Source organism: Saimiri boliviensis, chromosome 2 (assembly GCF_048565385.1).
Source record: "Saimiri boliviensis isolate mSaiBol1 chromosome 2, mSaiBol1.pri, whole genome shotgun sequence".
NCBI lineage: Eukaryota > Metazoa > Chordata > Mammalia > Primates > Cebidae > Saimiri > Saimiri boliviensis.
In genome coordinates, this window is record NC_133450.1 from 77805557 (window position 1) to 77829714 (window position 24158).

The 24158-nt window shown below is 38.2% G+C and overlaps 1 protein-coding gene across 2 annotated transcripts in view; it reads left to right on the forward strand.

The window, feature by feature from the left end:
• The window catches only part of FBN1 (fibrillin 1), a 239620-nt gene that overhangs the window by 147377 nt on the left and 68085 nt on the right, over positions 1-24158 (forward strand). For both annotated transcript variants that reach the window (XM_074393650.1, XM_074393651.1), the window contains 15 exons: positions 1945-1998; positions 3537-3662; positions 4711-4836; positions 5338-5457; positions 5663-5803; positions 6677-6727; positions 8277-8402; positions 10367-10594; positions 11929-12054; positions 12360-12488; positions 13320-13445; positions 13553-13678; positions 15180-15302; positions 16431-16556; positions 18722-18847. In XM_074393650.1, coding sequence (XP_074249751.1) covers positions 1945-1998; positions 3537-3662; positions 4711-4836; positions 5338-5457; positions 5663-5803; positions 6677-6727; positions 8277-8402; positions 10367-10594; positions 11929-12054; positions 12360-12488; positions 13320-13445; positions 13553-13678; positions 15180-15302; positions 16431-16556; positions 18722-18847 — 1854 coding nt within the window. The remainder of the gene's footprint in view (positions 1-1944; positions 1999-3536; positions 3663-4710; positions 4837-5337; positions 5458-5662; positions 5804-6676; positions 6728-8276; positions 8403-10366; positions 10595-11928; positions 12055-12359; positions 12489-13319; positions 13446-13552; positions 13679-15179; positions 15303-16430; positions 16557-18721; positions 18848-24158) is intronic.

Sequence of the window (24158 nt, forward strand, 5' to 3'; positions counted from 1 at the left end):
TTGGTCATGAACCATCTGCATGTAGGATATCCCTCATTTCAAGAATGGGGATGGGTGGCAGTTTAACATACTGAAAATATTCAGTCAGTTGAGTGAGAGACTCCAAATATACAAAATCTAAAGTTCATCTTTGTGGTCTGCAAGTCAGGCAAGCTACATATGAAGCTGTTTCTCACTGGTTGCTGGAGCTGCTTCACATTGCTCAGCAAGCCCTCTTGTGTCCTCAGACTATTGACAATGACATTTCACAGAAATGGATCAGTGAAAGCCACAGGAGTATAATGGGTCAGTTAAACCCACAGGAGTGTAATTGGCCAGTTAAACCCATAGGAGTGTAATTCTGGGGAATTTTCTCACGGATCCCTCATACCACTGTCTCCATGGCACTACACTGAGATATCTCATCAATATCTACCCCTTATTCAGGGCCTGAGCTGTGCACAGTGCATGTGAAATCATTAAACATGTCATGTTAATTCTGTACAGTCACCAGGTGAAATGGGAATTATTCCAAATTTATGGGAGAAGAAAATAAGAGAGGAAAAGGACTGCTTCCCAAACTCCCAGCAGTAAGCATTGTCATCGGTATTAAAAATTCATGCTTATTTGAACTCACTACAGGAAATGGTCTAGTACCAGATCCTGCCCAAATGGAAAACAATGGTGACAATAATTTGCCTCTTCAATAGGCCAAGCATCAGCAAAGTTGTCATGATCTCTAAACGTGCTTTTTATGAAACTGGCGTGATTTTGGATTTTCTTGTTTTATTACTTACAGTATTTCATGAGTGTTTTCATTTTTTGCTGATATAACGGAATAAAAAGGATGAATTTCTTTTTGATCTCAGACCTGGCTTTCAAACATACCTTTCCATTTGTTCCTTTTTTGGCCCCTTCTAAGATGATTTGAAAATTAAATCATCGCTGCTTTCTCAGATTAATGTTTGTTAGAAGACACGGTGATTTTTGTTTGTATAACTCATTTGCGTCCACTGTAATCAGGGATGCAATTCTCTGGCCTGCAGAAGATAGGAACTATTTGCTTCAGCTGTGAGGTGCAGTCAACCTCTACAATAAGCCCCAGCCCTGGTGATTTCTCCCTCCACTTAAGCACAGATGATTTACATTTGATCATGAGACTGTGTTTGCCAGAAACCATTGGCGGCTAAGGGGACGACACTAGTTTCCTTTCCTTGGATAGTGTGATTCCAGTTAGTTCTACATTCACTGTTATGTTAATATTGTTGGAATTCTATGTAAAACATTGTATTAATTTTAAGAAATAGAAATTTGATTCTATCTCAAATTTGGGGACATATTCTTTATACCTCAGTTTCTTCAGAAAGATCTCACAGGTTTAATTTTAAGCAATAATTTCTCTATGAATATATCAGAGAATTAATCCAGTGTCCTGATAAATATTAACTCTAAAACTACACTTAAATGCAAGAGTAGGTATTCTGTTGCTGCTCTTGTGAGGGGAGTCTAGAGAATTTGCAGAGAGAAATGAAAAAATGTTAAGAACTGATTGTACTGGAAAAAAAAAAAAAAGCTAGCACTGAGAAAATTATTCCCAAGATGGTGGGAGAAAGTTTTATTAACAGTTAAGCAACCACATTTTAACAGGCACGTTTCACTGTAAGTGTAAAGTGTTCCCTGGTGAACAAAATCAAGTAATAGGAAAAACACCTTTTCCAAAAGGGCTTTGCGCAAGGAATTGCTGTAACTTGCCTGTATCCTTAAAAGTTGTTTTCCTCGATGATGTGTAGACTTTAAAATGGGAGCCTAGTGTAAAGGTGACTCCCTGGCGAGATACCTCCTTTTCCGTTACCACTTAATTTTGGTTCTACTTACTTTGGAGGAAATGATGTGTGCAAAACCAACAGCAGGATCAACCTGTTGTGCAAACAAGGGAATCATTTACTGTCTGTTAATTTATTGCAGCGGAATATCAGGCACTCTGCAGCAGTGGGCCGGGGATGACGTCTGCAGGCAGTGGTAAGGATTCCTTTCCAAATTTACTACCTTCAGCATGTGCAGAGGCAGCATCAGCTTTCCTGTGGGTTTTCAGTTGATCCCCTTACAGTAGTCTGGCCTGACTCCCTCTCTGGCCATCACTGTGCCCTGTATCTGGGATGCTCAGAAGTTTTCAGTGGCAGAGCAGCCAGGGCACTGCGGGCTCTAGGATTTCTGGGTGTAGCTGTGGGGCTTGGCCCCTGAAGGGATCAGGTGCTCTCCCAGTGTGGTTGATGGGTGCCCGTAGATGAGATATAATGGCTTTCGTTGCTCATGCTTGAAAAGGGGCAGCCTGACTCTCCTTGGATCTTCCACTATCAAGTACGACTCAGGATGAGGGGCTGATTGAAGCATTCTCCATCTGCATTCTGAAGGATTCTTAACTGTTATGTGCTCAGTATTGTAAGACAGCAATAGGGAGCAGTGACAGCAATTAACTGAGTCTGAAGAGAATAAAATACTTAACTAGAGAAATACTGGTGAGAATTGGAACAAGTGTGAAAATAGGTGACAAGAAAGAGGAAGAGATTATTTTATTAATACAAAGCTATGCAGTTTGATTCAGGGAGATCTGAAAGACCATGGACTGGCTGAATTGATTGTCCGTTCATTAAGCGTGATTAGTTTCATCATTGTGTGTGATTGAAAATGGGGAGGGACCATTCAGAGGAGGAAAGGGGAGAGGTAAGAAAACTTATAATAAATAAGGAGTTAGTGGGGAATAAGTAAGTTGTGATAGGGACTTAGAAAAACAAAAAAAGTCAACCTAATTTATACAAGAGTCAGGCACCAGGATTCGAGACTATCCATTCACTGGTTGTCATTCTGCCCCTGCCTTGGTGATGAGATCCCCCCCACCTCCTCAGTTGTGAGAGTGTAGAAAAGGGAGGGCCCCACCTCAGGTTGGCAGAGTAGCAGAGGCTTTTTCAGAGCGTGTGGTGTTGGTGCTGGCTTTTGACCTGTAAATAGGCCTGTTCCAAGCATTCCTGACGGTGAAGAGGGCATTCTATGTTCACAGAAGAGTGAGAAGTTTGGGATAAGTAAACAAGGAATTTATATTTCAGTTTAATCTTAAGGATATTGTTGAGCCTGTGAATATTTGAACCACGAGAATTACATAATCACCTTGTTTTTAGGGTGGTAAGAATGGTTGCAGCGTGGAGAGTAGATGGAAGAAAGAGGAGCTGGCGGCGGGGAGACCAGTTGGGGGGACTTGGGGTCTGCTGTTGATCCTCTTTTCCATCTTGGTGCTTGGACTAGGAGAAGCTCAGGAGGTCTCCATCAACTTGATTAAGGATTGGTTATCTCAGCTGGTAGTTGGAGAAAATATCTTACAGTGAGAGAAAGGGATCGATTCCCAATGAAATTGATTTTTTTCCCCTTCCAGTAGGTTCTAAGGTCATTACATTTATTGTAGCATTTTAACAGTTTTTATTGTAGTTTTTATTGTAGTGTTTTAACAGTTTCAGTCAATGTTTATTATATAATGTTAATTGATTTGGAACTTTTTTGTGGTGCAGATATAAATGAATGTGCACTAGATCCTGATATCTGCCCAAATGGAATCTGTGAAAACCTTCGTGGAACCTATAAATGTATATGCAATTCAGGATATGAAGTGGATTCAACTGGGAAAAACTGTGTTGGTAAGAAGTTTCACCTGTTTTCGGAAGCATTTCCTGTATAATGCATTCCTTCTTTCATTGCTGGGAGAAAACTGCCTTTGAGTAGTTTCGAGGACTGGGCAAGTGGACACTTTATACTTTGTATGTCAGCACAGCATATGCGTGTCTTTAGTAACAAAAATTTACATCACTGATTCTTGACAATTTATGAATAAGGATGTATCAGATTCACTCCTTGAAATGATTCCCTCCTTAAAATAATGATGTATCAGATTTCACTCCTTTAAAGAGAAGCTCCTCAGATGTATAGAATGCAGAGATTCAGAGCCATTCTCGTGTAACTACAAAGTCAACCTTGTTTTTACTGAGAGAGAAGCAGCTCTTCTCCCAACCATTTATTAGACTTAATCAGCCAAAACATAGCTTGTTTTCAGAAAAAGCTGCTCTCTGTTAAGTTAAACCTTTAAAGTTGGGTTTTGCTTCAGACAGTCATATTATTCAGCTAAAAGCAAGGAGTTTTCCTGAACTCCCTGAATAATGAATCTAAATTCCCCATGACAATTATGAACTATACAGATTACTTTATGCTTTATAATCCTAACTGGAGACAATTTGAATTATTATAAGGAAGAAACACCCATTCTGGAAGTAATACGTATCAAAGATGGACCACATTTTCTAAATATGTATTTAGTTCCTTAAATCAATAAGGTTAATCCTTTTACTTCTGACAAAATGAATTAAATTACATAAACTTATAAATTTAATTGTATAACTGTATAAAGATTAATGATTTCCAGCAAATCTGTATATTCTTCCTGCTAAAGAAATAAGTGAACTAAATAGCCTATTGACTTTGGGCTTTGTAGATACTTAGTTTAGATGACCAGGTCAAGCCTCTGTTTTCCTAAAATGAGATAACTTAGGTAAAAGCAAGTGGTACAGGAGTTTGGCCTTTTTCCTTGAATTGATCTTATCATTATGACTTTAAAGATCTAATGTAAAAGAGCAAAGGAGTTACAGGCAAAGTTTGGGCCTTTTTAAGTGTTTATTTTCATTGACTTTCCAGATATTAATGAATGTGTACTGAACAGTCTCCTTTGTGACAATGGACAGTGTAGAAATACTCCTGGAAGTTTTGTCTGCACCTGCCCCAAGGGATTTATCTACAAACCTGACCTAAAAACATGTGAAGGTAAACCATATTTCTGTTCTTATGCTATGTACTTTGCTATCTTTTGGAATGCCATTAGAAAATCATAAGACTAAATTAGGGTCCCCTGTATTTTAGACAGTTACACCAATTTAGTTGAAATTCTGTGGTTCTAAATGGCACTATGTATTTTCTTAGCCAGTTAGGATATTTATTTGCAATTGGCATTTTAATTGCCATCATTTAATAGATAAATAAAATGTTATGTATCTGCTATTTGAGCTATTAATTCAGAAATCACATATATATTTACAGATTTTCTGAATAAAAAGATTCAGCCAAGTGCTGTATTCTATAGAGATGTACTATTTTACATTATAGAGTTACTGTTTTGGCATTTCATCTAGCATAGGGAAAAATGATTTAGGCCAGCTTTACTATGTGGGATGAAGGATCTCTAGTAGCAATTGAGGCCAAAGTTGAAGTACTCTTTTAGGCCCAAGACTAGATTTTAGCAGTAATGCAGACCTGTTTTCATTTCAGACATTGATGAATGCGAATCAAGTCCTTGCATTAATGGAGTCTGCAAGAACAGCCCAGGCTCTTTTATTTGTGAATGTTCTTCTGAAAGTACTTTGGATCCAACAAAAACCATCTGCATAGGTATTTATCTTTCTGAGAATGATTTTTCTGTGTTTATCAATGTTGTTATACATAATGTCAGCTTGTCCTGCAAAAGAGTTTAAGTATGGATGAACAACATTAAAAACTTCCTTCTTCCTTGTTTCAAATGCTGTTTTTTCCTATAATTCCAAGGTGTATGTTTGAATTTTTATATAGATTCTATTAAATATTCCCTCATCTGCAGAAACCATCAAGGGCACTTGCTGGCAGACTGTCACCATCGATGGGCGGTGTGAGATCAACATCAATGGAGCCACCTTAAAGTCCCAGTGCTGCTCCTCCCTCGGTGCTGCATGGGGGAGTCCGTGCACCCCATGCCAAGTTGGTAAGAGAAACCCATGCTGCAGTACCTATATCATTCTACTAGTCTCTCCACAATAAAGGGACACATAATACTTCATTTATCTAGACTCACATGAGAATTTTGAAATATTTAATCCTGATGACCCCAAACATATTGCTGACTGGGAAATAAGAAGTGTCAAATTTTATGTGATTTTATTAATTAATTATCTTCTATCCTCACATTGTAAGGTGGTTAGTTTGTTTGTGTTGCTTCCCTGGAGCACCAGTTCCTACCGGCTCTCTTGGGAACTTGGTGGTAAGGGGTTCCAAGCTTTTTATAGGTACAGATTCTCTTTCAAAAAGCTAATTGATGTAAAGAAACCAGTATTCCTAACTAAACTTCGCAAGGATTGCTGGTGAATGTCTAAATCTATTGAGAATTTGAGGTTTGAGAGCCTTGCTCATGGTTTTGGAACTGATTGAATGTTTTGATATATAAATGTATAAATTTATGTGAATGCTGGAGGGCATGAGATCTCCAAATTCTAGACTGTGTTTTCCCTATTCATGTTACAGTAATTCTATAGTGTGATTCCTATGTTCAGGTTAACAGCAAGAGAGAAATCTACCTTCAGTTTCCCTCTTAGATATCACTTTAATATGATCTATAGGGTATCCCAGTATCTTTTGGAATATCTTAGTGGAATTGATCTTTATTTGAGGAGACATTTTTTTATTATTCTTCCTCACCTATGCAATCTCAGAAACACTTTTTGTTATCTCATACTTATTTATAGCAACATAATCTATTTCAAGTTCTAGGTCATGTTTTTCATGCTATGTTATAACTGCAAAGTTTGGAGATTGTCATCTCAAATTTGCTTTCTGTTTTGTTTTTTGCTTTTTCTTACAGATCCCATATGTGGTAAAGGGTACTCAAGGATTAAAGGAACACAGTGTGAAGGTATTTCTGATTACTTATAAACCATACATTTTTGTGTGCATGATGATTGTTTGTGTTAACTTGGACTGGATAAAGCTGTCACGTAACTTCACTAGGGAGAAATATGCAACAGAGGAAAAAAAAATGAGAACTACAAAACAGAACAGCTGTTAATTTCACACATATATATATGGTATTGCCAGTGTCAGACCGCTAAGTCCAAAGGTGGATGGCTCAAAATGTTTTAGGTTGATCATAGTTGAGAGAGACTGCACTTTCAAAATGCTGTCAGGAAGAGACAAACAGGAAGTTTTTGATGAAGCTGTAAAATTTACATTTCTTCATTGTCCGGGCATTTTGTTTGTTTGTTTGTTTCGCAGTCGTGGATGATTTAGAAGGACACATTCTGTTTTCTCTTTGTTGGAAGTCTACATGGAGTTTTTTCAGTTTGCTATGATTCTTTCTCATGGAGTTTCAGATAGACATAGGTCATGGTGACTAACACAACCTGACATGACACAGCAGCTGAAAAATTTTAAAAACAGCAATTAGTCCCATATGTGGGATGAAATGAAGTTTTTTCCCTGTTAAAACAAAGAGGCACACTACAACCCCCACCCAAGGTCTTGCTTTCCAAATGATGACTGAATTCTTTGGCCTTTCTCTGATCCAGACCCGCTGTTAATAACTTATCTGACCTCAGCAGCATATTTTGTTGTACAAGTGGCCAAAACAAAAAACCCAGAAAGGTAGATTTCACCCTCTGCCTGTTGATCTCTCTTACAAGGAAAGATTCAGAATACTTTTTCAATGTTTCTGGTGTGGAAAGTTACTTCTTCTAAATAGAGACACAGTGCGTATGAGTTTCTTAAATAATGCCCCCTACCCTACTTTTTTTTGGCATTAGTAGGTTAAGTGCCTTTCTTTTGATTAACTTGGTGATGAATATTTTTCCAAATTAAGTGCAGAGACCATATTGCTCTACATTAAGCAAACTGGAAAGGACTGGTACATTTGAGAGAGATTGGGTTAATGATGAATGAATGAACATGAGTATCTTTTAATTCTCCTCAACCCAACCTGGGACCAAAGCATTGGCAGAACAGCCCGAGACCATTGCTGAGTTAGAATCGATTGCACATTTTCTAGTGATTTCTCAGCACTTCTTAAAAGAGAGCCTTCACTGGCCACACATACTCCTTGCTGGGATATTTTTCTATGCTGACCTTCAGCTATTTCTTCTTTTTTAGTTTGAAAGACCAGGATTTTGCTTCTCTACTTATTTCTAGACATCTGGTCTCACCAGAGCTGTTTCCAAGAACTCATACCAGCTACCTGTCTCTGCAACTTAAAAGTTATTCCCTGAAACCAATGGAGAATCTTTGGTAATAGGTGGACTCATTCTGGTTCCTATTCAGACACCCTAGAAATTCTACAGGAACTATTTGTAGGCAAACTAGTTTTATGAACTTATCAGGTTCAAAATGGAGATTAATTATGATTCCATGAGTGGAATAAGGTGAAATGATACTATAAAGATATATTAACTTTGTTCTCTTTTTCTTTTTAGATATTGATGAATGTGAAGTATTCCCAGGAGTGTGCAAAAATGGCCTGTGTGTTAACACTAGGGGGTCATTCAAGTGTGAGTGTCCCAATGGAATGACTTTGGATGCCACAGGAAGGATCTGTCTAGGTAAATACTGAGCTCATTATTTTTCTAATAATAATTTATTAAAGATTATTAAAAATGCAATTAACAAGATACAGCTGAGCACTTAGCTTCAGGTACAAACACACACTTCAAAATTCAGCATGTCCAATAGGGTCCATGGCTGCCCCTTTGACAAACAGTCTTTCAAATTAGTAAGGAGCAGCTGTAGTTTCTGTTGATATGCAACTCTTCTTTAAATCACCAGTATCACAGTTATGATTCCAGAGCTCTTAAATCGGCCCCATATGCCATGAACTATAACATACAAGGTGAGTGGTGGAGAGAAGAACAACATTTGCACATATTTGGAAACTGTAGCCCGTGTCTTCTAAGCATATCCTGACATTGTCCAGAAGTGACAGGTCCTTGCAGAAACACCGGTGGACATCATCAAGAGTAAAGATGCCACTCCCTTGAGAAGTGAACCTGAGAGACCCCAGGGCAGGTGTCACTGCTAATCATAGTGGGATACTCTGCCAACTGCTAGAGTGTAGGTGGGATCCTCAAGCCAAATTATCTCACCCCAGCTCTAAGTCCTTAGAACTCTTAAGTCCTAATCCCTATGGGCTCATGATAGCAGCAAGTTTGAGATCCCACAGTCATGCATATGAGGTCTGGCAGTCTTATTCTGGTGTTACTACTGTGGCTTCTGCCTGCCTAGAATATATCCCCTGGGTCACTGGTTTCTGAGGCCATGACTGTGGAAATGATGCTTACCTGTCCTGAGCATCTGAAACCACATTACTCTGAAGTGCATGCTCAGTGAAGACTTCCGTAGGTAGTTGAAAGAGTGGTATACAGTGAAGGATTTTGCTCACTTACAAATTAGAATTAACAAATCTTTAAGTATTGAACTTTATGGTTTATAGCTTAAACAAATAATATGGAGTAGAAATGGGAATTCAGAACCAAAAGTAGTTTTGTAACTAAGGATGTCAGTTAATGCTATTCTGAGTCTTAGTTTATTTGTTTAGGAGGAATCAGCATTTAATGAGAATTTTTTAGGTTCTTCAGTTGAAAGATGCTTCAGTGTTTAATTTAGAGTTCATTTAAAAAAATCCATCTTAGTAGAGGCAGCCTGAATATAAAGCTGCCCAGAAGACTTCAAAAACTTTCTAACATTAGAGGAAGCCAGGGCGGTTAGATAAATTGTTAATGACCCCGTTGTGAAGAAGAAAGAGAAGGAAAACACATCTCACGTTTTAATTCATTACATTTCATTATTTTTAGATGCATAATCTCATCTGAGCTTCACAGAACCTTCTGTGAGATGAGTACAAGATCCTGTAACTGATGTGGAAATTCAGGTTTAGAAGTAGTGATTTATTGAAGACCATCCACTGAGTTACAGAACAGGACCAAAATCCAGGTCTTCTGACCTCTGCTCTGCTCTGCTTTCTCCTTTTTCATCATCCCATGAATTTGGGTTTGAGGTTGGAAGTGTCACACATGTATACTGAAGAATGTGCCCATAAGCACAAGTGGAGGTGAAAGAAATATTTGAGAAGAGTGAATGGGTTTTCTTTGCATTTTTCTCTTTAATCTCAAGATACTCCAACAATAAAAAGTACAGTTGGCTTTTAGCTGTAGAGGACATGCCAAGACATCATGGCCTGCGTGCGTCGGTCATAGGTATTTTTGTACAGGAGCAAACATCCCCTGAAAGAGCATTGTGGGATCTCTCAGAATACCATTCCTTATGTAGAGTTACAGAAAACGCCTAACGTTGAAAGGGAACTTCTCAGAAATAAGAGGTACAAACATGGGCTGACAAAGAGAAGAGAGTTTTTATTAGGCAAGGAGCCTGGGGTATTTCTTTTTAATTCCAGTCAATAAGTATATAGCAAATGATTGTGTGTGCAGTACTTTGCCTAAGGGAGTGTTGACAGTTGGGGGCAGTGACAGCAGTGTGGCTGTGTCTCACCTCCCTCTGTTCCCGCTGACAGACATCCGCCTGGAAACCTGCTACCTGAGGTATGAGGACGAGGAGTGCACCCTGCCTATTGCTGGCCGCCACCGCATGGACGCCTGCTGCTGCTCTGTCGGGGCAGCCTGGGGTACTGAGGAATGCGAGGAGTGTCCCATGAGAAATACCCCTGAGTATGAGGAGCTGTGTCCCAGAGGACCCGGATTTGCCACAAAAGAAATTACAAATGGAAAACCTTTCTTCAAAGGTACAATGTTAAGTTTTCCATAGCCCATTACTTTCCTTTTTAGACCAACAGGATGCATTTTCATGATCTCAGTGTTATATTTGATCATCCCAGCATAGACTTTTTGCTTTCTGAATTATGTAATTATCTTTGTTTAGAAAAATATGCACTTTTTTTTTTTTTAAAACTGTTTGGTTCAGGAAGTCCTGAGAGTTACAATTGTTCTGTATGGAGAGATTTCTAGATGGCCCTCTTAAATGTGGATTACGTAAATTCAAAGGAACTTGAATAATTTTGCTTCCAAAGGCTATGATAATTCATTGCTGAAGAAGGACTTGATGTTCTGGAGATTTAATCTCCCAGTTCTGTCTCACATGTAGAAATGACCTTGCATATTTCTTGAGTGTTGTGTCTTGTTTTGGAAAGGCCCCTGTTGTGGGAAACTCAGGTCACATTTTACATGTATGCAGAGTTTTCTAGTATACAAGAAGCTCTTAAAATTATATTAATAAGATCTTGGGCTGGACACAGTGGCTCACACCTATAATCCCAGCACTTTGGGAGGCCAACGTGGGCAGATTACTTCAGTTCAGGAGTTCGAGACCAGCCTGGGCCACATGGTGACATGGTGAAACCCTGTGTCTACCAAAAAAAAAAAAAAAAAAAGGCTAGGCATGGTGGCACACACCTGAGTAGCTGAAGCACAAGAATTGCTTGAACCTAGAAAGCAGAGGTTGCAGTGAGCCAAGATCATGCCCCACTTCACTTTAGCCTGGATGACAGAGCAAATCCTGTCTCAAAAAAGACAGAAAGAAATCTCAAGGTATATAACATTGAGAAAATACTTTTTAGTTGTACAAATTATTTGCAATAATTTAAATTATAAAATATATCTTTCAAATTTTCATATTTTTGGTATATCCAAAAAAGCACCAAACAGTATTAAGTAATATCTCATTCTGCCTCACAGTCAATTGATAGCTGTAGGATAATATATTCTAATAACCTTCTTTGTGCTTTAAATATAGATACTGGTGGTTTAGAATATGTTATCTATTCATTCAGCAAGTAGTGGTTAAGTATTCACTGTGTATCAGGTCGTGTGCTGGGCCCTAGAAGTCTGAGCAGACACATTCTTTGCTTCTTTAACAATGCTTTAAGAAATGTAGAAATTTAAAAGGCTAGAAATGTTTACAAAGTCATATATCATGGATCATCACACATTCTTTGAAATGTGAATTGCCAAGACCGTAAATCAAGAACTTCTAACCTTCAGGATTTAAAATGGTGGGCACTGAGACCTCCTGACTGGTTGCTCATAAATTTTTTCCCCCCACATCTTCTTATTCTTGAAGATATCAATGAGTGCAAGATGATACCCAGCCTCTGCACCCACGGCAAGTGCAGAAACACCATCGGCAGCTTTAAGTGCAGATGTGACAGCGGCTTTGCTCTTGATTCTGAAGAAAGGAACTGCACAGGTCAGTGAATGAGCCTCAAGGGCCAGGAGAGGGGATGTCCTTTAGACCTCTTTTTAAATTAAATTAAATTTTTATTTATTATATTTAAGTTCTGGGCTACATGTGCAGAATGTACAGGTTTATTACGTAGGTATATACATGCCCTGGTGGTTTGCTGCACCCATCCCCCCATCATCTACCCACCCCTTGCTATGCTTTCCCTAGCATCCCCCACCCCTGACAGGCCCCAAACCTCTTTAACACGTTGCCGCAAGAATTAAGGCTGTCCTGAGGCTCACTGGCTGCCACCTGCTGTTTTTGTGCAGACATTGACGAATGCCGCATATCTCCTGACCTCTGTGGCAGAGGCCAGTGTGTGAACACCCCCGGGGACTTTGAATGCAAATGTGACGAAGGCTATGAAAGTGGGTTCATGATGATGAAAAACTGCATGGGTAAGTGTGAGATCATTTGATCAACACAGAAAGGAGGATTCCGAGAAGCTTTGATGGCTCATAGCCTATGACCTGCCGCCCCAGTGCACTGGGCTCCAGACCAGTGAGTTAGGAATCAGTCTGCAGCAGAGGGAGACGGAGGTAGAATGAGGGAGTTCATGCTGTGGGTTTGTGGGTGACAGTGGACACCAGAGGTGGGTCCTTGAGAAGTGAGTTGAACACCTGGAATGGATCGCCAGGGGGAAGACAGAACAATTGAAACAGAATGTGGAGTAGAGGTCCCTATACAGGATTTCTGTCCAACACTTCTAGAAAAGGCGGCTGATAAGCTGGTTGTCTTCCGTCTGGTTTCCTAGAAACAAAGTTTGAAATGGAGAGTCTGGCAAAAGTGACATTTCTTTCTGTGAGCAAATTCTCTCAGAGCGTACCTGTCAGGAAGTGAGGAAAGCAGGGTAGTGCAGGAGAAGAAAATAAATCAAGAGTATGGCTGTATTTTGGCTTTAGTCTAATCCTGCAGGGTGCTCTCGTATATGAATGGCACCAAAAGTTGTCCCACCTTGAGACAAAGAATGTGTATTGCCTTGTCTCAGGTCAACATTTTATACTCCCATGTCAGTTCAATCAATTATTGACCATGAGTGGTCCCTAGCATGGGCGAGGGGTATGATCTCTCACCTCCCAGCCGTTTCTGAGTGAGATAGAAAAGGGAGACTGTGAGCCCTTATTAGCCAGGACACCCAGAAACGGGTGGGGAAGGTGCTCTCGTCTGGTAGAGGAGGTGAGGCCACCACTGCCACCACCACCACCAACATAGTCATTTCCATTTTGCAGATATCGATGAGTGTCAGAGAGATCCTCTCCTATGCCGAGGTGGTGTTTGCCACAACACAGAGGGAAGTTACCGCTGTGAATGTCCGCCTGGCCATCAGCTGTCCCCCAACATCTCCGCGTGTATCGGTAAGGAGGAAGACATTCGCACCAGTCACTTGTGATTATTTGTTGAACGACATCGCTGCCAGAGTCAGAAGCTTATGTTTGGGTGTTTGTTCTTCTTTTCCCGACAGACATCAATGAGTGTGAGCTGAGTGCACACCTGTGTCCCAATGGCCGCTGTGTGAACCTCATAGGGAAGTATCAGTGTACCTGCAACCCTGGCTACCATTCAACTCCCGACAGGCTATTTTGTGTTGGTAAGTTCTGTCTTTTATTTTGTTTCATCTCTTCCTAAAACACTCGATGTACTCCAAGTTTTGTTTTCGTCACTGCTTTTACTTATCTTTCCTGGTTCCCTGCAGTATTCTTTTTATAGTGGCTCACAATCTTTGGATCTCATCTCCATTATCTCTAAAGAACCAGTTAAATGAAGAATGTGGGATGTTTTAGCTCTAATAAGCATAATTTGACCCATGCCGTTTGGATAGGGAACAGTAGTAGGTGCTTGTTTAGGCACATGCATACCGATGCTCATTAACAAATGGTAGCTAGCCACCTGAAATAAGCTAAACACAGTGAGCACTGTGGAAAAGACAAAAATGCTGAGGTGAAATCTCTGCTCTTATGTGGTTTAGATAAGCTAGAAGATTTCAAAGACTTAACTGTTGGAAAGAAGACCATGGAATGTTCATATCTTACACTGCAGTAGAGGCTATGCCTGGCACTCCTTAAAAATGGGTTTTTGTGGGACAAGAATTTTGCTTTGTGGTCAGCCCTCTGTAGGTTTAGTCGTGCTGTGAAGAGTGGCACAGACAGCCCTGTGGCTTTATTGTGCCCCAAGTCAAAGTGAAACTTTGTAGAAACTGCCAGTTTTTGCCTGGTTTGGGGTGTACACCATGTGGAACTGCCAAGTCTCACATGGTTTCTACCCAAAACCATAAATCAGCCCAAATTTTTCTGAAACCTGGCCCAGGACAACTGAGAACTTCAACTCAGGTTCTTGAAAAGGATTGGAACCTCAGCCAATCAAACTGAATTTCAAGTTTATTAGTGAATCTGTGGCCAAGAGAATTTCATCCACGTGCCCATTATCATAACTGAGATGTGTTCTCCTAGCACCCAATACTTCTCCTGCATTGCAAATGGCACATCATGCATGGTGTAATTAATTGTTCATCTGTCTTTTGGCCTCAGTGTAATCATTTTGAAGGCATGGATTGTGTCTGTCCCATTCACTATTAGATCCTAATCTCTAGCACATAGTAGGTAGGTAGTTTGTTGAAGGAGTCGAACAGTGACTTCAGTTGCCCTCGAATGCTTTTTCCCCTTTATTTGACCTATGCCTGGAAACTTTAAAAATGTGCCATATTCATAAACATAGAGGGAGGTTTGCTCATTTTTGTGATGCTATAACAGAATACCTGAAACTGAGTAATTTATAATGAGCAGAAATTATTAATTCACAATTCTGGAGGATGGGAAATCCAATTTCAAGGTGCCAATATTTTGCATGGTCCTTCTTCCTACATTATCCCATCGCAGAAAGCACGAGGCTGAAAGAGAGCAAGAGGGGGCTGAACTTGCTCTTTGATAACAGCACCAATCCCGTGAGGGTAGAGCCCTCATAGGCTGATTATTTCTTTTAAAGGTCCTGCCTCTTAAATAGTGTTACAATGGCAATTAAATTTCAACATGAGTATTGGAGGGGACAGACATCCAAACCATATGAGAAGGTAATATGATTTTCATTTCTCTTAGACATTGATGAATGCAGCATAATGAACGGTGGTTGTGAAACCTTCTGCACAAACTCCGAAGGCAGCTATGAATGTAGCTGTCAGCCGGGATTTGCGCTAATGCCTGACCAGAGATCGTGCACCGGTGAGTAGGTTCTAGACTCATGTTCATTCTTTTAATAGGTTCCCAAGTAAAGTGGTTTAGGACCCAGGTTTTGGAGTTGAGCAGTATTGAGTTTAAACACTTGTTTGTCATATATTTTAACTGTATCCTTGATCAACATACTTAGTATTAGAATCCTCATCTATAAAATGGGAGTTCAAATTGCCTGTGTAAAATAGTATTTACAGAACTTACCACAGTACCTGGCACAGCATAAATGGAATATAAAATATGTTTTCCTTCACTGACCAGACTTTTGAAGAGTTTGATGTTTTGGCCTAATTCAGAGCTACTCCAGGTGTATTCCTTGAACCCTCAGCAACAGCATAACCTGAGAACTTATTAAAAAATGTATCTCAGGCCCATTCCAGCTACAGAATCAGAAACTACTGGGGTCAATCCCAGTAATTTGTGTTTTCATAAGCTCTCCAAATGATTTGGATGCATGCTAAAGTTTGAGAACCGGTGGTCTAATTTATACTTCCTTTTTTTTTTTTTTTTTTGGTCACCCTGGGCTGTGAGAGATGAGAGCTAGGTAGAGGTGAGAAACAAAGTGGGTAATAACACAGGCTTTGATTTGGGCTTGGCTTAAGAAGAGAATTTGGATTTAGGAGCCAGAATTATTTTATGTGACTTAGGAAAAATGTCCCTAAAAAAACTCTACCATAAATTTGGCTATAAAAATTGTTGAAAATAAATATTATTACTAAGAGCATCTAAGTAGCTATAGTTATTTCAAGTAATTCTTTAAAATATTGCTAAAACAGGTGATAGACTTCAGGCATTTATGATTTGACAATAAGGAAAATAAGATTTATAGTAATTTTTGAATGATAAATGAGATAAAGATTTTAATTAAATGATAAGACTTTTAAGCAGGTGTGGACTTTGCCTTTGAGCAGTGTATTATAAATCTTGAAAATGATTTTTTTTCCTTTTTTTACCAAGGATAACCTGATGGGCTAATTTATGTAAAGCTTTATTTGGATTTGAGAGTTAATAGTCTTTGCTAGTAGGCTGAGTTTATTTGACTTGGGTCAGTTAATATTTTTTCACTGAATAACGGAACCAATATGAACAACCTGTGGTTGTTGGTTTTATTCTTTGCAGACATCGATGAGTGTGAAGATAATCCCAATATCTGTGATGGTGGTCAGTGTACAAATATCCCTGGAGAGTACAGGTGCTTGTGTTACGATGGATTCATGGCATCTGAAGACATGAAAACTTGTGTAGGTAAGCAAAGAAGATGGAATTTTTCATCTTGTCTGGTTCATAAGCACTGTTAAATTACATAAAGTTAGTTTGGGTCATTAAGATAAAGATTCCATAGGACAAGTAAGGATAGGTTAGGGGCACAGTACACAAAGAGAGCTTTCTTGTGGCTATTAAGTGGTGCTCTTGTCACGTATGTTATGTGGACTGAGCTGACCATTCATCAACTCCAGATGGACATTTCTTTTATGTCTATCCATTACTTTTGCCCACTTAACTCTCTTTGTGCTATGACTAGAATGTACGGTTTTTAAATGCCTGGCTAAAGGCAGACAAAATCTACCTCTGACAAGAATGCAGTAAACTTTAGAATTGATCCATTTGTTTGGTATAGTTTCTATTGTTATGCCTTCAAATTTGATCAACTTTTCTTCTACGATATCTAATCTGCCTTCCCTCACATACAGAGTATTTTTCATCTCAGATGTTATAGTTTTCATCTCTAAAAGTTTGACCTGGGTATTTTTTTTATATCTTATGTGTCTCTGCATAAGTTCAATCATTCCTCTAGCTCAGGCATCCCCAAACTACGGCCCAGGGGCCGCATGTGGCCCCCTGAGGCCATTTATCCGGCCCCCTGCCGCTCTTCAGGAAGGGGCACCTCTTTCATTGATGGTCAGTGAGAGGAGCACAGTATGTGGCAGCCCTCCAACGGTCTGAGGGACAGTGAACTGGCCCCCTGTGTAAAAAGTTTGGGGACACCTGCCTAGCTGTTTGAACACAAGGAATGCAGTTATAATGACATTTAGTGTCTTTGTCTCTGTGTCATCTCTGTTAGTACTGGGTTATTTGAATAAATTCTTTCATTTTGGGTAATATTTTCTTGCTTCATTGATTGACTGGTAATTTTTGATTCAATGCCAGATATTGTAAATTTTCTCTTACTGAAAGCTGGATATTTTTGTATTCCTACAAATATTTTTGAACTCTGTTCTGAAATATGGTTAAATTACTTGGAAACACTTATCCCTTTCAAAGTCTTGCTTTTAAGCTTTTAAGCTACAGTTAGTCTAGGGGTTATTTTGCTCTGTTAGAGAGGTAAGACCCTTCTGGATATTCTACCTGATTCCCTGTGAATTATGAGGTTTTCCAGTCTGACTGGTGGGAATGGGCACAATGCCAGACCACCGGTGAACTTTCAGGATTGTTTCCCTCTCATTTCCTTGGGCAATGCTTTTCCCAGCCTTGAGTAGTTTTTTTCCTTACACGACTGTGCTGGTCACTATTCCTCTGAATACTTGAGGACGACTCTTGGCATATATCTGGCATTGTTTTCTTCTGCGTAGCTCTCCCCTGTCCTTTTTCTGCTCTGTGACCCCCTAACTACTTCAGCCTTCCAGGATGCTCAGATTCATCTCCTCAACTCAAGGACACTGCCGGGTTCCATCTGGTACCCCCTCCTTATGCCATAGGGTTATTCAGCAATCTGGGGCAATTGTAGAATTCACCTAGTTTGTTTTCTTTCTTTAAGGGATCACTGTCTTTTGTTGCCTAATGTTCAATATCTAGAAACCATTTTTTTTACTTTTGTCCATTTTTTTGTTTTTTTCATGTGAGAATGTAATTTTAATCTTTGTTATTCTATCTTGGCCAGAAGCAAGAGTCTAGTATTGATTATATTTAAATTTGCATCACATTTATCTTCTGAAAGCCTTTACTGAAAATTTTTGAAGTCTTAGAAATTAAAATAAATGTCATAAAAAATAATTTTTAATTTGGAAAAGAAGTCTTTATTTACTCTAAGATAAACAGTTAATCTATCCTTTCTTTCAAAATATGGAAACTAAATTGTTAGCATCATTCAGACTGAATTAAAATTTTCATCTTGCAACAGAGTATGCTGTGAAAAAGTTTTCTAGACTGTCATATAAATGACTCTAGACTCAGCCTGGAGTCCACCTGTTTATTTGATTACCTGGCCTGCTGCTTATTGGCCAGATGAAAGCCAGTCTGAATGATACGCTTGCAATATGAAGAGCAAGTATAAATTTAAAGTTTAACATTGTTTTTCTGAGTAAAAGCATTTTATCTTTTCTAATTTGTTTGTCATAGTTATTTTATCTCAGAGGGAAAGTATTCAATGATATCAAATAGTTACCTGTATTCATAATACCTATGTTTTACAGATGTCAATGAGTGTGACCTGAATCCAAATATCTGCCTAAGTGGAACCTGTGAAAACACAAAAGGCTCCTTTATCTGCCACTGTGATTTGGGCTACTCTGGCAAGAAAGGAAAAACTGGCTGTACAGGTGTGTTTATTCAAGTGGAACAATAAAATATTAAGTAGTTAAGCTATTATTTTCATAACTATAGATTGATACATGTTTTAAAACTACATTTTAACTATATTATAAAGCATTTTGCATAACATTTTTCATTAATTTAGCTTCCACTTCTTTGAAATTTATCATCATTTATATTGGATCCAAGTTGAAGGTTTTTTCTTGACCTATGGGGAAAAAAAGGTGTATTGAATAAATTAACACTGTAAAAAACATATTTATAAGGGGTTAAAAATTACATTTTCATATCAAATTAGTGAACATGCTAATTACCAAATACTTACAGCCCTTTACTAAAGCAAGCCTTTTCCAGTAACCATCTTTGCCAACACTTCATTTAAGGTTTTATAACGGGAATTGCTCTTCAAAGGAACACATTCTACAATTCATATTTTTCATCAATTCCCACTAGTCTTCCAGTGCCTTAAATAGGAACACTTCTGATGTATTAAGTTGTGTTAGTCCAAATAAGTCTTTATTCTTGGGACTTAGCAAATCTTATGAAGTGATAATGGAACCTTTTGCAATCTTGTCTATTACCAATAGCACATGAGAAAATGTTTTCACAATATTTGTAGGAGACGATCCCATTAAATGCCAAATGAAGAAGTTACTCTGTGATAATGACATTGTGTTTAGTTTATGAGTATTTCATTGGTATATTCAAATATGAGGCAATGACATTAAATCCACGGAATGTTATAATAAAGTTTTACTCTAGTTACTTATATTAATTTAACAGATTATGGCACATAATTTAAAACATAATGGAAACCATGGTGAGCTTGAATTAGGTAACCAAATAATTTCTTTATAAATAATAGTCTGTAATTCCAAAACCTGGTTTGGTAAGCTCTTATGATTTAAAACAAACATTAAAATATTTGCAGATTGGCAATGTGGCAAATGTGCAGATCTTCCACTTAATTATATCAACATATTTCTAGAAAACACCAAAATATATTTATGATTATTTCTAACTGGCCAATAATGCTATTTCAAATTTATTGAAATGTAGGATAATGGCAATAATATTATTGTTGGTTTAAAAATAACAGATGCTAGCCAAAGTATGAGAAGAAGCTTGAAGCTGGAATGTTTTCATTTTCACTGTGTTACTCCTTACATGAAGCCTGGCTAGGGGTCCATTCTGATAAATGGCACAGTGTTTAAACTCTCAGCTCCCCATATGACCTCTCGGGTACAAATGGTGCTTAGCTTTGTATGTCTATGGTTCAAGCTGTATTTTTAGCTTCCAGTATAGATACAGGACTTGGTAAAAGATGATGGTCTGGCAGTAGTGAAAAGAAAGGTAAGATAGTTTTACCTAATAGAGGGTAATACCATTGTTTGTCTAAGATAAGTACATTGAAATTCAACCCAGAGGCAGGGATGCTTACGAAAGGAGAAGTTAATCTCATGGGACAGCCTTCATTCCCTATAACAAAGAGGTCTCTAGAATTCAGTGCTCCAAATTCTAGCTAACTGGGGCATGTGCAGGCTGATTATTTTAGGCCTTACCATGAAGAAAGCTTAAATTTTCATGTTATGTTAATACAGTTTTAGGTAAATGAGATATAATGTTATATAATGAGATATATTTATAATATATATTATATAAATAATATATATAATGATGATATATATGATATAATATCATATATATGATATAATATATATGATAAAATAGATATGATATAATATATATATGATATATGATATGATATATATAATATATATAATGAGATATAATGAGATATAACGCTGTTGGTGCAGTGCTGGTCAATAAATAAAAGCTATTGTCAAATTAAACATAGACACAATGTCTAGAGACCATTTTAATGAAAGCCATGGCTTCTAATTTATATATCTATTGTCCATTTTTTTTTTTTGGTTGTTTCATTTGAGAATGTAACAGTCTAGCAAAAATTTTATACTATTGTTTACTGATTCATTTTTCAAATCAGCTTAAAGAAGGAAATTCTTACTCTTAATATTGAAAGGCTTCTTTATCGTAGTTGAATTTGCACAGATAGTAAGACTATGGTGACAGAGAGCTGTGCATTACAGTTGCGTGAGCTCAGTTTACATTAGGAACAGAAGCCTTTTAGTCAGTCACATGAATGCAGATTTGAAATCAAAGGAGCACTCGATCCTTTCTTCAAATACTTTTCATAGATTTGAAGTCAAGGAAACATTCGAGCTCTTCCACCAGTTTTAAAAATTGGAGCCTAAAATGATTTTCTAATTTGATAAAATCCAGCTAGCACTGTAGGAAGACTTGAGATTTGTGACCCTTTGATACCAGAGTAACATGGCATGTGATACTCTCATCTGAAGGAGTAGTACCCTGAATTGCATTCTTAGTTATTCCACTCGTTCATGATCTTCAACAGATCACCAGGGTGCTCTGCAGTTGCTCGAATGTTCTCCTTGAGTAAGTAGCAACCCTGACCTATGGAAGGGCATCACATTTAATTGGAAATGGCTTAACCAAACGGAAAGTGTGGTATACTTGAAAATGTGTTTTTAAAAATCTGGGATAAAAAATTTTTAAATCCCCTGTCACTGAGGCTCTTTTAGCTTTAAAATTTGTGTCATTCACAACTTAGAACACCATCAGATTACCTTGGTGATGGCTTTGTTTATAATGTTCCAGGCAGCTAATGTAAGTAGAGATAGGTATCTTGCCTAACTGGATAAGCAAGCAGACAAAAGGAATATGTCTACTTATTTATTTATTTGTTTGTTTAGATAGATGATTGTTTAAGGAAAAGAATTATGAAAATATGTATGCTGTTTCTTAAGTAGAAATTTGGTTTCATGAGAACTAAGAAAAAGTCCTCTGGGCTTCATTACAGTTTTGTCTAAATATTTCAGCTCCCTGTCATTACTGATTGTTTCCATTTTAACAAATAAACATGTTTTTCCCCAATCACTTTAGCAATGTTCAGAATCCACCCACTGACTTACATTCCCAACCCACACAGATGGTAAGGGTTTCTTTTTACTCCTTAAGCTTTGTTCAGATTGTGGGTTTTGCCAAGGGGAATGTTCCATTTAATGGAGAGAGAACACATTTGCTTGAAACCTAAAACACAGCTCTTCTATCCTTGGCTTAAGTGAGCTGGGTTACAATTTTTCAATGACCCAGTGTAAGGCTTCTGTTGCTTGTTCTACATAATTAAGGCCTTGCTAGGTGTCATCTTAGATGGGTGGTCTGGCTTTCACAAGCTAATTTTAAGACCCTACCTCCCATCACATGCTTACTTAGTTAATGAATAAAGTGAGCATACCATTAAGTGAAATTAAATCAGACATGCTTTCAGTTAAAATGGCAGGATTTCTGGGTAATTCCAGATTGCAAACTAGCTGGTTCCTTTCGCAAGAGAAATGTTTCTGATGGGTCTTGGTCCATAGGAGAGAATCATATATTTCAACCACCAACAGTCAGTGAGAATTTGTGTTCATTTCCTTCCAGTTTCTTATCACTGCTAATTTTCCTCGACTGGCTGTCAGCCTGTGAAAACTCCATGGGTGTTCAGTTAATAATGTTGGCTCAAATTTGGATCCAAATTAAGAAATCCAAGTAGCCTTCACATTTGGCCTCTCCATTCACAGTAATACCCTCTTCCTCAATGCCTAATAAAGGAGTTTCTGCAGTGCATGGCTCTGCCAGGTCAGGATCCAGGAGACGGATGCCCAGATGGCGGGGAAGGCAGGTGTTTGTGTGGGTGATCCAGCCTTTCCCTGAGTGACTGTAACAGGAGGCCACAGCAGCCCCAAGCAAAAGCCTGTACTTGGATGACAGACTTGAGTGGGACATACCCAGATCCTGTGAGAAGGGTCTGTTCACACCACACACTTGCCCTTCAAGAGAGCTCTGCCAGAGGACCTTTGAGTCTTTGTGACAAAGGTTTGGTGGGGTTAAGAAGGTTGCAGCATCAGCCTTAAATTTGAATTTTTTTGCTTTTCTTGGCTTCTGCTATTCTTAATCTTAAAAATGAATTTTCTGTTTGCAGAGAACTTGTTCAGGAAAGAACATTTTTACAGAAAGAGATGTTCTTGGCAAATATGTACTGTGTTTCCTTTATATTATTGAAGAGTGTTTCAATGTGGCATTTTTGTTTGCTTGTTTTCCTTATGGCTCAGTTTCCCCTTCTGTTTGCTTTTATGATGAATTAAGTCTACCATGGAAACAATTAATGACTAACAGTTGGTACATGCATGCACACACAACCACATGCAAAAACCTTGTATTTGGAGATGCTTTATGACCACTAAGTCTTTCTAATTTATTTGTTACATACTGAGAGTGTAAAGCATTGAGATAATAACTTATACAAATACTCACAAAATGGAGAATTGAATATTGGCTCTTGAGTTACCCCAAAGTCCATAATACACAGCCTCTTGTAAAGATGGTTTCTTTTCACCTTGAAAACATTATAAAACTGAAAACATTTTGTTAAATTATAAATTTCTATTAGCATATTATTGATGACTTTTAAAGGAGACTCTCCTTTAAAAAGAAATGATAATTTTATTAATTGTTAGATTAAATATGGAAGGTAAAAGCCATATGAAAATGATAATACTCTTATAAAATATGAGTAGCTTTGGTTATTAGAAAATTGGAAAAAAAGATTACAGAATTACTAGATTAATGGGTTGTGGTCATCTCTGAAAATTATACTGAGTAAAGATATTAGTGAATATTTCTATAAGTCAGTTAATATTCATCAATATTTTGGGAGCTCCATAAAGCAAGACTTAGAATAAAATCCCGATATGACTAAAGAAATGAGCTCAGCTAGGCAGCTGTGGGCCAAGGAAAGGAGTGCCATTCAGCAGATGGGGAAACTGAGTTCCAGGATATCCTGGCTCTGCCCCTCACTGTATGTGGGGCCCAACTTCTGTGTCCTCTTCTGAGAAACGGAAGATTGGGAGAATGGAATTTCTATTTCTTTCCACTTAGAAAATTCCTCAATTCTATAATATCTGGAGGCTTTGATACTTAAGCAATTGAAGCTCTTTGTATCCACATAAGATGATCATGACAAATATGGGAGAGAAATTTATGCAGGACTCCACAAAAGTGGTGATTTGTTTCATTATCCCTGAGGGGAGCAATTCATTATCTGAGGCAGAAGGAAGTTTGGACAGCCCTGCTTGGGAGCACTAGTGCTAGTTCTGTTAGGTCAGGTATGGGAAGACGTACATTCTTGAATTCCTTTGCCTACTTAGCACTGTTATTCCTGAATTGGCCTGCCTTCTC